Source organism: Mesocricetus auratus, unplaced genomic scaffold (assembly GCF_017639785.1).
Source record: "Mesocricetus auratus isolate SY011 unplaced genomic scaffold, BCM_Maur_2.0 Super-Scaffold_100003, whole genome shotgun sequence".
Taxonomy (NCBI): Eukaryota; Metazoa; Chordata; class Mammalia; order Rodentia; family Cricetidae; genus Mesocricetus; species Mesocricetus auratus.
Genome location: NW_024429188.1, coordinates 7,604,804 through 7,618,492, shown reverse-complemented (window position 1 = coordinate 7,618,492; position 13,689 = coordinate 7,604,804). Strand labels below are relative to the sequence as shown.

At 42.8% G+C, this 13,689-nt stretch overlaps 1 protein-coding gene across 7 annotated transcripts in view; it reads right to left on the bottom strand.

Moving 5' to 3' along the window:
* Phf8 (PHD finger protein 8) overlaps positions 1 to 11,711 on the bottom strand; it is a 96,880-nt gene extending 85,169 nt beyond the window's left edge. For 2 of the 7 annotated variants that reach the window (XM_013125110.3, XM_005085912.4), the window contains exons 1-2: positions 11,000 to 11,223; positions 9,825 to 10,014 (exon numbers count right to left, since the gene is read on the bottom strand). In XM_013125110.3, the coding sequence (XP_012980564.1) occupies positions 9,825 to 9,922 (98 nt within the window). In that variant the 5' untranslated portion in view covers positions 9,923 to 10,014; positions 11,000 to 11,223. Of the gene's footprint in view, positions 1 to 9,824; positions 10,015 to 10,999; positions 11,227 to 11,279 lie in introns of those variants that run through there. The other 5 variants (XM_013125112.3, XM_040744004.1, XM_021222893.2 and 2 more) reach the window with 5 other exon arrangements.
* Between the last annotated feature and the right edge of the window lie 1,978 nt (positions 11,712 to 13,689).

Genomic DNA, 13,689 nt, shown 5'->3' with positions numbered 1-13,689 from the left:
TACCTCTTGTGAGCTTCTCAATCACTGTCCCATTACTCTATACCCATTTATATTAGAATACAAAACGAAATCATTCCTGACCTCTTTCTTTCACAATACCAATCCAATCTATCAGTAAATCCTGTATAGTCAAAATGAAACCACTTCTCATCAACACAGATTCTGGTCTAAGTCACCATTTTCTAACTAGATCAGTATTTCTCAAGGTTCTTTTTTTTTTGAGACAGGATCTCATGTATACCAGGCTGGCCTCAACTTCACTATGTAGCAAAGATGACCATGAATTTCTGATCTTCTTGCTTCCACAGCCTGAGTGTTGGGATTACAAATGTGTATAACCATGCCAGGTTTATTAAATGCTGGGATCCAGCCCTAGTTTTCACAAATGCTAGGCTAACTCTACCAACTTAGTTATATCCCCAACTTACGTTTCTCAATTTTTAAGCAATGTTAGAAATATCCGGGGGCCTATTAAAATACAGAAACAAAAATTATGGCACTCTGCTTCTCAATGTACATAGAACACATTTAAAATGAATTATGCTACACACAAAGAAATGTAAAAGGAACTTAAAAGAGAAAGCTTTACTCCTCACTCAGAAAATATGAATATCAGGTGACTGTAGTTTCATATATACATAATATATATTATTTATATATAATATATATAAACACTGTCTACAGCAAGAAGTGAAAAATGTATTCAAATATACTACAAAAAATGAAATTATAAAACAGATATAAGTAAGCCACAGAAAGACAGGAGAATGTAAACAGAGGCATACAGATCACAGGAAAGACTGAGGATATAGTTCAGCTGGTATCAAGCTTGCCTAGCACATACAAAGCCCTGGGTTCAATTCCCAGCACTGAATAAAACCAGGTATGTTATCTCAGGTCTGTAGTAACCACAGAGCTCAAGAGGTAGGTGGTAGCAGGTGGATCAGGAATTCAAGGTCACTGTCAGTTACAGTCAAGTTTGAGGCCAGTTGAGCTATGTAAGATCCTCTCTCCAAAACCAAAACAAAGGCTGGCAAGAGGATTCAGCAGGTAAAATTGTTTGCCTCAAAGCTTGGAAACCTGAGCTCAGTCCCTAGAGTTATATAGCAGTAGAAGGAGAATCAACTCTACAAAGTTGTTCTCTAACCTCCACATTCATGCCTCCCTGCCCATCACAACATATGACATGAGCAACACACACACAACATTTAAAAACAAAATCCCATTTCATTTAAGTGTAGATGGAAAGAAAAGGGATGAAGGCTGGGTATAGTTCAATGACAGAATGCTTGCTTGTACTGTATTGCCTGGGTTTGAGCACTGCAAAAAGAAAAGGGGGTGAAATATATATAATGTCACCCTTAATCAAAAGGAAATAGGAGTGGGTATATTAATATCATATAAAGACCTATGAAAAAGGGACCAGCAAGATTGGGCAGTGGGTAAGAAGTGCTTTCCATGCAAACCTGAAGCAAGTTTAAAGTGGTGCACACCTGTAATCCTAGCAGTCTTCCCTACAGGGAGATGAGGTGGGGAAGGGAGAATTGCCTACAAGTTCACAGGCCAGGTAGCCCAGAGTACACAGCAAGGCAGAAACAAGTGACTCTGCCTCAATATGACTGAAGGAGAGTACTATCTTCTGAAAGTTGTCCTCTGACCTCCACACATATGCAAGGCACATGTATGCCCTATTACACATACATCAAAATATGCACACACTAATAAAAGTTAAATTTTGAAAAAGGGAGGGACAAAAACCAGGACTGGCAAACAGCTAAACCGGGTAAAGTGTTTGTTCTGCAAGCCTGATGACCTGAGTTTGATCCCAGGGACCCACATAGTGTAAAGAGAGAATTGACTCCGCAAGCCGTCCTTTGACCTCCACATGAGCACCATGGCACACACAAGCACGAAAGATCACACACAGAGGGTGGAAAGGGGGAAGTAGAGGAGGCAGGCGGAGGGAAAGAAGGAATAAACAGAAGCAAAAAATATTTAAAGTTGAACTCAGAAGGCATGTCTCTTTAGCAAAAATAATAGTAGTAGGGCCTATAATTTCCTTAGCTAAAGGCTCTTGGCCAAGTTATAGAACAAGGCATGAGTTTCCCACTGTGGATCAGGCCTTAAGTCCAATTAGAAAGCTGTGGGTTACCTCCATAGCATTCATGCTACTACTGAACCAATGAGCATATGTTTTGCCAGGACAGTCATTACTGTAGCTCACAGGATTCACAGCTGGCAAAGACTGTTGATGGTTTTTCTTCCCCACTAGACTACAAAAACACCTTCTGATGCTCTGAAAGTTAGGTAGTAGGACGAATGCTTCCAGGTCAGAACCAGTTTGAATTTTCCATGCCCTATGATCAAAGTATATGGCATATTCAGCAATAGGATCTTATCAGCTAGTTCCAATGAGTAACCAACCAAGAACAATGACAATACCCTGTACTGATTTGGTGGGGGGAGCTCTAGAACCACCTTGACAAATGAGGAATTTCACACCTGGCACTGGGTTTTTTAATAATCTACAGCTTTTGGCATGAGCATTATGCCTCTATGTAGGGTAACATCAATTAAACTTATCTGTGTGTATGTATATGTATATAATAGGAAGCCTATAAGACAGTGTTTTTATGAGGCTTTTTCAAATATATTTAGTGTTGGTTATTCCTCTACCTCCCAAACTCTATCCTCATGTCCCAGTCCCCACTTAAACCTTTACCTCCATTATATGGCCTTCTAAATGTTACCAAGTATCTATAGAGCCCCTCATTAGAGAAGTTTCTTTACATAGTGGATGTTTAATACAGAGACTCACAACTGGTCAAAATGCAAAGAATAAGTCATTGTGGAGTGTTCAGCCTTAAATGAGACATCTATATCACACACATCCCCAAGGCTCAGGGAACATAGTGGAAGGGGGAGAAAGACTGTAAGAATAGGGATCTATACCAAACCCTTTCCCCTAAAGATTCAAGGAGCATTGTGGAAGAAGGGGCAGAAAAATCTTAAGAATGGGGAAGACTGCTGTGAAATAATGTCTTCTGGACAGGATGGAGTCATTGCACTCATAAACCCACAACAGTTATCAAGCCAGCTAAAACTCCAGCATTCAGAGGCAGAGGCAGGCAGATCTCTGTGAGGTCAAAGACAGTCAAGGCTACACAGAGAAACCCTGTCTCAAAAAATGCCATCTAAATAACTATGTTCATGCCTATAGAATATTACTGCTCTTGGGTTTAGCAAAAGCAACTTCTCTTGCAGATCATGGTGGCTTTAATGCCTTTAATGCTTTTAATATCAGTACTTGGGAGGCAGAGACAGGTGGACAGCTGTGTTTGAGGTCAGCCGTCTATAGAATGAATTCCAGGTCAGCCAAGGTTATATAGTTAGAAAACAAAGAAACAAACAGCTTTGCACAGTGGCATATGCCTTTGATCCCAACACTCAAGAAGCAGAGGCAGGCAGATCTCTGTGAGGTCAAGGCCAGCCTGGTCTACATAGTGAGTTCCAGGACAGCCAGACCCTATCTCGAAAATAAGCTTCTCTTTGTAGTGGTTAATGGTGGTGAATGCAGACTCATAACTGGTCAAAGAACAAAGAATAAATGATTATTTACTATCCATAAATAGAACATCTACATAGCATTCCCTCCAAGGCTCCTGGGACATCTTGAAAGAAGAAACAGAAAAATGAAAGAACCAGAGGAAGGTGGAGGAGCAGTTTGGAACATCAAGTTCTTGGCATGACATAGCTGTTAAACTCTTGGAGGTACAGCAGCTAATTATCTGTAGATTTGCACAAGACTGAGCATGCTAACATTCTGTCCTGTAAAAGGGAGGGGTTCACAAGGCTTCAACCATCCCTGACAATATATAGGCAGTTAATGTTGACAGAATGTAAAATCTTCAGTGGTACAGCCACTGAAGGGCTCATGTTCTGGTAAGTAATCCTGTGCTTTAAGTAAGCATCTTAAATTCAATGGGTTATCAAAAAGACATAAAAGTAGAAGGTAGTTGGGAAGAAGGGGATCATTGGGAGGGAGGTGAGAGAGGATAATGGGTGATGAGGATGGTCAAAATACATATATGAGGTCTGTCTGGTGATATGGCTCAATGATAAAATCACTTGGCATTTAAGATGCTAATTAATTCCATCCCTAGAACACACATAAAAAAATCAGATGCAGTGGTGCACATCTGTAACCCAGCACTCCTACAAGAATATGGGAGGTGGAAACAGGAAGGTTGCCCAGAAGATCACAGATCAGCCAGCCTGGAGTAGTTTTGCAGCAGAAACAAGGGACCCTGCCTCAACAAGGCAGAAGTTGTCCTGTCCTCCACATGTGCTGTATTCATGTGCAATCCCACATAGTCACACAAATATATACATATATAAACACACTAAACAAATATTTTAAAAAAGAAATGTCAGCTGGGCAGTGGGGGTGCATGCCTTCAATCTTAGCACTTGGGAGGCAGAGGCAGGCGGATCTCTGAGTTCAAGGCCAGCCTGTTCTACAAAGCAAGTTCCAGGACAGCCAAGACTACACAGAAAAACCCTGCCTCAAAAAAACTAAATAAATAAATAAATGATGTCATAAGATCTATTATTATACATTAATAAAACCAAAAATTAATATGTATATATCATTTCTATTTAAAGTATCATAACTATTATCAGTAAAACTAAGGTCTCACAGATAAATTCTTTAAGAATAATTGGTATATAGTAACGATAATATTATCTCATCCATCCTGCAATATCAGATGTTACATTCTATGCAAGGAGAAGAAATTGACTCTGCTTTAAATATATGTTTCTTAAATGTGAGCCCCATTTACCTACTGAATCAGAAACTGAGGTGGAGATCTTTTTTTAATGGATCTTTCAAATAATTCTGATGCACACTAAAGTTTAAAAGAATGCTTTGCACAACTCAACCGCCTTACAAGAAGAATGAAATTATTTGGCATTTTTTGTCTAATTCCTTTTTTTTTTTTGGTTTTTACGAGAGGGTTTCTCTGTATTGTTTTGGAGGCTGTCGGTCCAGCCCAGCCTCGAACTCACAGAGATCCGCCTGCCTCTGCCTCCCGAGTGCTGGAATTAAAGGCGTGCAACACCACCGCCTGGCTTTTGTCTAATTTCTAAAGTCAGAAAATCCACACTCAGAAAGTCACTTAACCTCCACAGGATTCCTTTTCTTTTCTTTTTGGCTTTTGGACACAGGGTTTCTCTGTGTAGCTTTGGCTGTCTTGGAACTCATTCCATAGACCAGGCTGGCCTCAAACCTGGAGATCTGCCTGCCTCTGCCTCACAAATGCTGGGATTAAAGGCAGTTCCAGATTTTTACCATCTAAATAGCATAGTTGCCTTTCCTTACCACCACTCCAAGAAGTAAATTGTCATTATCACCATAATCCCTAACTGAACTTTAAAAGTCTATCAAAGATGTGAACAGATTTCTATAATCTCTAGGTATTTGTAGAAAAAAAATCTGTGAGACTGAGGTGTGAGAAATGGCTCAGTGGTAAGAGGGCTTGCTTTACAAGTCTGAGGACCTTAGGACACAGATCCTAGTACCCACGTAAAAGTCAGGTGTGGCTGGTGACCCCAGTCCTGTGAGGAGCAAAGGCAGCAAGATCACTGGGGCTTCCTAGCCACCAGTTTAACTCAAGGTTCAGTAAGAAACTGTCTTAAGGGAATAAAATAGAGAAAGATACAGCAAAAAACTTAATGTCCTCCTCTAACTTCTGTGGGTTCACAAGCATATGCTCATACTCATAATCGTACAACACACACACCAGGTCTGCATGATTAACTATTGTAAGCAATCATGAAAACTCCACAATACTTAGTAATTTCCAATTGAGCTAAAGTAAAAACTTAAGAGTACAGTGAGCATGTACTGAGTTAGGGTGTACTGAGCAGCAAGAGCTGCCAGCCACCCATGAAGGATCTGGTTTTCAGCTAGGCTCCTTGTTCACTGGCAGCCCACAGAAAGAAGCAGAAGAGAATTTTAAAACTGGATGCTTTTATAAAACTAGTGTCAGATGTATAAACAAAACCAGAATATACCTTAGAAACATGATTAAAGACAGATTTGACCCATAAACCCATAAACATTTATAAGTTTAAAGTTTTTAAGTTTCAGGTGGGTGGTGGTGGTGCATGCCTTTAGTCCCAGCAGTCAGGAGACAGAGGCAGACTGATCTCTGAGTCCAAAGCCAGCCTCGTTTACAGAGCAAGTTCCAGATAGAATCCCTATCTCAAAAAACAAAAAAAGAAAAAAACAAATAATTTAAGTGTACAAGTAACTGGTACTAAACATACACATAACAAGGTATCAGAAACAGGTTTTAGATGACTATATAACAACCCTGGCAGATACCCACATTATAATGTTAGGGCAGGGGAGGTCACAAAATGGTATTTATGATATAATCCTAACCTATAAAAACATACACTATAAATAAAAAGACAAGAATTAATACAATAGCAACAAAATAAACAGTGGATTGTACCCAACATCCCAGATGATTTTTTTTATTTCCTTCTAGTGTGTTCTATTAAGGACATGTCTCACCTATACAATCAGAAAAAATCATTTTTTTCCACATGGCAGTCTTAACTTGCAATCCCTCTTCCTCAGTCTCCAAAGTAGCTATAATTACAGGTCTGTGTCCCAAGGTCCAGTTTAAAAATATTCTTTTAAAAATATGGGTTGGGGCTGATGAGATGGCTCAGCAGGTGGTATTTGTCACCAAGCCTAGCAATCTGAGTGCATTCCTGGTCTCACGTGGTGGAAGGAGAAAATTGACTCCTGCAAATTGTCTTCTGACCTCCACATGTATATCATGCCACCTGTGTGCACACACAAGCCTATGTACGTACACACGTACACACACACACACACACACACACACACACACACACAAAACAAGGTAATTTTAAAATCTAACTTTCAAGAATTAGAGTGATGGCTCAGTGGGTAAGGAATGTTTGCTATGAAATCAAGAGGACCTAAGTTTAAATCCCCCAAGCCAACATAAAACTGAGCATAGCCACAAGTTGTATTACCCTAAAACTGAGGGGAAACAGACAAGTGGATTTCTGGAGCTCACTAGTCAGCTAGCCTAACCCAAGTTCTAGGTTTACTGTGAAAAAGAAGGTGGAGAACAAGAAAACATACCTGACATCCTCTTCAAGCCTCTGCATGTGCACAAATGGATGAATATACACCATGCTCACAGGAGCACACTCTTACAACGCTAACTTTCAGGCTGGGGAGAAGGTTCAATGAGCAAAATGCTTACTAGACAAACATGAGGAACTCAGTTCAATCTCCAGAAGATAAGTAAAAAAGTTTGGAGTACATGTAATCCCAGTAGGGGGAGACAGAAATGGGAAGATTCCTGGGGCTCTCTGGTCAGCCAGCCTAGCCTACTTATAAAGTACCAGGCCAGTGGGAAACCCTATCTCGAAAAAAAACAAGGTGGTGGCTCCTAAGAAAAGAAGCCTGAGATTGACCTCTGCCCCCCCACAGACACAGACACACACAGACACACACACACACACACACACAGACACACACACACACGGAGAAAAAAATAAAACTTTCAGACCTGGGTATAGATAAAATAATTTATAGAATGTCAGTTATGGAGTCAGACACAGAGTAAGTACTTAGGAAGCATTCATCCCTGTTCTCTGCTCCCAGATCTCTATACTGTGAGCAAAAGTTGTTTTTCCAGATATTGAACTTACACACTTACTACACAGTCCAAAGGGCCACAGTGCAGTAGCTTTTTTCATGAAGACTCCTTCATTTATTCAAAATATACTCACCATCTATTCTGTGTTTAGCATAGAAATACTAAAGGTAAAAAGATAACTATATTCCCAGGCAGAGACACATACATAGTATAACTGTAAGATGAAATAATTATTTTTTTTAATAAAAATGTATACAAAGGACAATAGGAACCCAGAGAAAGAAAGCATTTTATAAAGAAGTATTCTGTGAGCTAAACGGGAATAGCATCAAAGGGAATAGTATGTACAAAAACAAAAGCATAAAGGAGGATAGTGTCCCAGAGTTGGAGATAATTTAGCTTTGCAGGGTCATAAAAAACAAGGCTGGCATAGGAGCTCACACTTTTAATCCTCATACTTGAGAAGTAGAGGCATGTGGAGTTCTGTGAAGCCAAGGCCAGCCTGACTTACATTTCAAGCTTCAGACCAGCCAGGCTAAGTAGTGAGACCCTGTATGCAAGAACAGGGGGTAGTAAGTATGACAGGAAACTAGATTAAGTAAGTCTGTCTATCACAGAAAAAATCCTAAATTCTACTCTGTAGGGTAACCATTGAGAGAATAATTTAACCTGAGGAGTGATACCTGATCAACACTGTTAAAAACAACCAGAGACATTGACTTCTTTTGGGTGTGTGTGATACTGGGAACTGAACTCAGTCTCTTACACGTGCTAGATAAGAGCTTACCACTAACATATCCCAAGCTCTTTACATTATTTTCATTTTGAGACAGAATCTTGCTAAATTGCCCATGCTAGCCTTGAACATGAGACCCATTGGCCTCAGCCAGTAAATTATATAGGATTGCAAATTAGACAGGACTTCCTTCAAGAAGCTGGGATTAGAAGTATGTGCCACCATGCCTGGCTATGAAAGATTTTTTTTTGAGACAAGATCCCAAGCAGGCACAGAACTACTATGTCACTCCCATGTAATGATATTACAAGCATATGCCATCACACCCAGTTTATGCAGTGGTGGGGACTGAACTCAGATCTTCCAGTGTGCCAGACAAGCATTTTACCAACCGCACTACATTCCCCAGCCCTTATGAAAGACATCTTAATTTCCACATTTCTAGAGTGAAGGAAAAGATCTCACCATAAGTTTGTCCCCATTACACAAAATAACAAGGCAGAACATAGAACTTGGTACCAGGCACATAATAATCAGTAAAAGTCAATTAAATGTGAACTTGGATGTACTGCACCAAGGCAGTCCCAGCATAGGTCAGAATTTTGGTAACACCAGTACCTTTACTTTGCTTTTGAGCATAATAGGAATAGCTCCTCTGAAAGTTAAGGTGACAATTAAAAATTCTAGACTCTAATATATAGCAGAAGGGTACCATATACTGATTTTATTATACTGCAGTGTGTAAATCCTCCCAGTAATAGGATAAAATTATGATTTTTTATAACATACACTAACCTCACTAGAAATGGATGACAGGTGCATTCTATTCCTTCTGTTGTTTTACCCTGTATCTTTGAAATTTAATTTTGTTAGATGGTCCTGCAGACAGCACAGAAATAAAATACTTTTCCAGTTCTTCCTCCATTAATTGAATGCATGCAAACTGCTTTACAGCTATGAAAGGGGTATTGATTTGTAAGGGAGGCTCACAGAAGCAAAAGCAACTAACTGGTCCAAGGCCACTGATAGCAAGTTACAAAAGAAGCCCATGTTCTTGGACTCGGATATCTCAAAAATGCAGTACTGCCTCCCCCAAAGTCAGCATATGAGGGAAAACACAACAGCCAGGATACTAAACTGATACTTTCTTTGTGGCTTGATGGCAGCTACAAAATCAAATATGCATGCAAGGCCCTAGACTGCAAGGAGGGATAGCAAAACCTAAGTCTGGTAGTGGGGAACTGAAAGTAAATTGAGGGAGGGCTTAGCTTCCGAGCAAGAGTAGAAAACCAGGCTGAGAGGAGAGGGCAAGTGAATAAATACACAACACACTTGGCCGGTGCACCCTGACCAGCCTGGCCAGCCCTTCTTACCTGCCGTGAAACCAATCCTGGCACATGTCACACTCGATCATGAAGCGAGTCACATCATAAGGCAGTCGGCAGAGGCAATACACAGGCACCGAGGCCATCTTCACTGGGGGGTGGGTCGCTTTGCGTCGTGCCAGGTTTAGGGCTTTAAGAGGGTCAGAAGGCAGCAGCAAGCGCCTTCCCTAGACGAAGGCTGAACACAAACAACACTTGTTACAAAGTGAATCCAGCCCGGGTTTCCAAATCGTCCCGTGTCCCCGCCCCCACCCCACCCCCTGGGTACCAACCTCCAGTTCTGAAATAGGGAGTAACCAAGCCAGGACTCAACACAGCTGGTAAGAGTGCAAAGAGGTTAAGTGAGAAAGTCCACCCACCCTTCAGAATTTTTCACTTGGAAAGAACAGAAAGAACCTACTGCGCTCTGCTCTGTTCTGCCCTCCCTTGCCTTCCCCAAACGCCCTCCTCAGCCCTCTACCTTCTTTGGCCCTGAAGTCAGTGACAACTTCTTTCCGGGTTCCATGTAAATATCTGAAAGCTTTCGGGAAGCTTCTTCAATCCCTCACTGAACCCTCTCTTCGCTGCCCTCTTGCTTCCCAGGACTCCCAGCCCCTTTTTATTATGACGCAAACCACGACATAAAGGATGAGGCTGGGAAGAGGGAGGCTGACGGAGAGACCCTCTCTAGCTCCCCAAATAGGAAGCACCAGATATGTGGAAAGCCCTGAAAGCCTGCGCAGGGTATTCCAAAATTACCCCCAAAGCCCTCAGGAAGAAGACAAACGAGACGAGGCACCCAACTCAAATCACAGTTCTGGGGTTGCGTCTGGAGAGTTTAAATGCTCCTTTTCGTCATTCTCAGTATCATTCCTTCCCGAGCGGTAAGGAGTCTCACTGTGCTCCAAAATGAAATTAATCGCAATTTTGTCGTCTACTTCAAAGCTGACAGGAATCTCATCTCACCCCTGACACTAAAAAGGATCTCTTTGAAGCCCCAGTAAACTGACTACAATTTCCTCATACCCGGGAAACTAAGCAAAGATTTTGTTTTGCACCGCTTCCAAATGGCAGGCATTTCCTTGCAGTCCCCCTCAGACTGCCGAGAGCTCTGCCGTACCCCTCAGCTGACAGAGGTTTCATCTTAGCCAAGACGATCTTGCCTGTAGCCCCCCCAAACTTACGAGGATCTCTTTACGCCTCCCCGACTGACAGGAACCTTTTCACGCCCCAAACCTGATAAGAATGTCCTCGGTCCCAAACCCTACAGGAACCTCTTCATGTCCAAGGCTGCAGGGAGTGAGTCCTCAAGACGCAGCGCTCAGCCCCAGAGACTCAACAGCGGCTGGGCTCGCTCCCGGGCAACACAGCGTTACGCTAAGCGGAGGCTGTCCGGGCAGTTCCGGCCCCAGAGGCAGCGCGCGAGGGATTGTGGGATTGCCGCTGTAAACCTGTGAACCTTACTTGCCTTCTCCTGGAAACCACATGCCGCGTCACGCAGTGCCTGGAGTCTGACGGGGCTTTAGGGCAACGTTCGGCACAGCGCTCCCACAGCCTGGCCGGTCAGGGACTTCCAGCGACCGAGGCCAAATCCGGGGGGGAGGGAGGGGGGGTCCGCCGGGCCAACTGGCAAGTGGCTTTGTCGCTGGGTCGTCAGGCAGTAGCCTTGAGCCGATGAACCAGTCGCCGGGTCTGGGATCGACTGCCAGAGAAGCCGCCAGTAGAACTCAGTAATAGCGGGCAGGAATTTCACCGCAGTCAATAAAGTTTATTCAAAATAACGAGGAAGTTGAGGCGGAGAGGGGAGGAGAAATATGGTAAACAGCTACCATATTGAGAGTGGCGGCATTCTGCGAGGAGACAGGCTCGCCGCCATCTTATGAGACCCGGGCACGCGAGGTGAAGGTGGAGCCCAGAACGTCAAGCCGGCGGCTCTCGCGTGACGTCATGGGGCGGGGCGACACCTTGAGAAAGAGGGGCGGTGCCCAGTAAACCCTAGGACGCGCTGCCTCTTCTAGGTGGCCCAATGGCCGCTCGAGACCTTGAGCTGATAGGCGGAGAAGCCGCCATCTTAGGCGAGGCGGTAGTTTGGCTCCATTTTGAGTGGGGCCTGGAACCCAAATCTTCCCTACCCCCGGGCAGACTGGGAGTTAAAGAAACTCGGCACCTTCCTCCTCTCTCCCTCCCTCCTAACACAAACTGCTCCTCCCTAGTCTCCTCCTATGAGGGGAGGTGAACTCTGACCACAAACTGCAAAACTGATAGGGAGGGCTACGGGGGCGTACTCCAGCCTGGGAAGGGGCGGAATACTCCCTGCAGCTCCCGTCCACGGAGCGCTGTTAGCGGGCGAGGTCTTTTTCCCGTGGCCGGTGCATCGTTTAATTTTCACTCTGTGAGAGGAAAATCTGTGATTACAAGCGAATGAACAAACAGGTTGAGAGAAGGCAAGTGATTTGAGAGCGTGAAAAGTGAAAACGGCTTCCAATTTCCCCCCACATTGAGTTGTCAGTCTTCCTTTCTCTTCCAAGCTCTCTTCACCGACCCTGCAGGTTCAATTCCATAAGGAGCAAATACAGTTCAAGGATTTCCATACATCTGTACCAGGATTTTCTGACTGAATGTAGTATATTTCAAGATGGCGCTGTTTTCTTTCTTTTTTTCCCCTCAAACATTAAATAGCTCTAGTTCTTTTACTGTTACCACTTTCCTGGAGGATCTCGTTACTTTATAAAACAATGTTAAAAAAGGAAAAGTGGGGTGGAAAAGAGAATGTATACAATGATTTTTCTGACTGGTAAGCAGAAATATAAAGAAAAAAAGGACCTCATAAGTGAAAAATAATTTTTCTTTACTTGTTTCCCCCATTTCTCCTCTCCACTTCAGCCCCGGGTTCTTGGGTGTTGTGATTACCAGCTGGTGGGGTAAAAAAGTCTGAGAGGACAGGGCAGGAGAATCACAAGTTTAAGATGAAAGGAAAGAGTGGAGAAAAAAAAAAGAGTAAAATAAGCTAAGAGCCTCAAAGGCTGCTTGCTGTTGTAAGATGTACTTCGGGCAGACTAAGAGGATGTATAGAGTCACTAAGGCACAAGATGCACCTCGGCTGGTAGAATACTTGCTTAGCATACACAAAGCCCCAATATTCAATCCCCAGCACTGCATAAACCTAGTAGCTTTTGTACTCAGGAAGATCAGAAGTCCAAAGTCATCCTTAGGTAAGTAAGTTCCAGCCCAGCCTCAGATACATGAGATCACTGATCAAAAATTTTTAATAACATTGTACACAAAAATAAGGTGCACAAACGCATAGAGACACACGAGGAGTCAGACTGTAAGGAATTAGGTCAAGAGATACTACAATACAAAAATGCAAAAGTTTAGCTGGGCGGTGGTGGCGCACGCCTTTAATCTCAGCACTCGGGAGGCAGAGGCAGGCGGATCTCTGTGAGTTCGAGGCCGGGCTGGACCGATAGCCTTCAAAACAATACAGAGAAACCCTGTCTCGTAAAAACCAAAATAAAAAAAATAATGCAAAAGTTTTTATTGTATTCTTTAATAAGAAACTACTGACTGTTTTAAAATGTGTGTGTGTGTGTGTGTGTGTGTGTGTAAGTGCTTGAGTGTATATATGTGAAGCACATGTGTGCAGGACTATGCGAAGGTCAAAAGTGGGCACTGGGTCCCCTGGAACTTGGGTTATAGGAGAATATGAATTGCCATGGTTCCTGGCAATTGAACCTGGATTCTCTGCAAGAGCAGTAAGCACTCTTAACCACTAAACCTTCTCTCTAGTAACTGAGTCCTATTTGCCTTAGCCAGAGTAGTGTGCAATTTTATTGACACCTGAAGCTTATATACTTTTGATGAAGGAACTGGA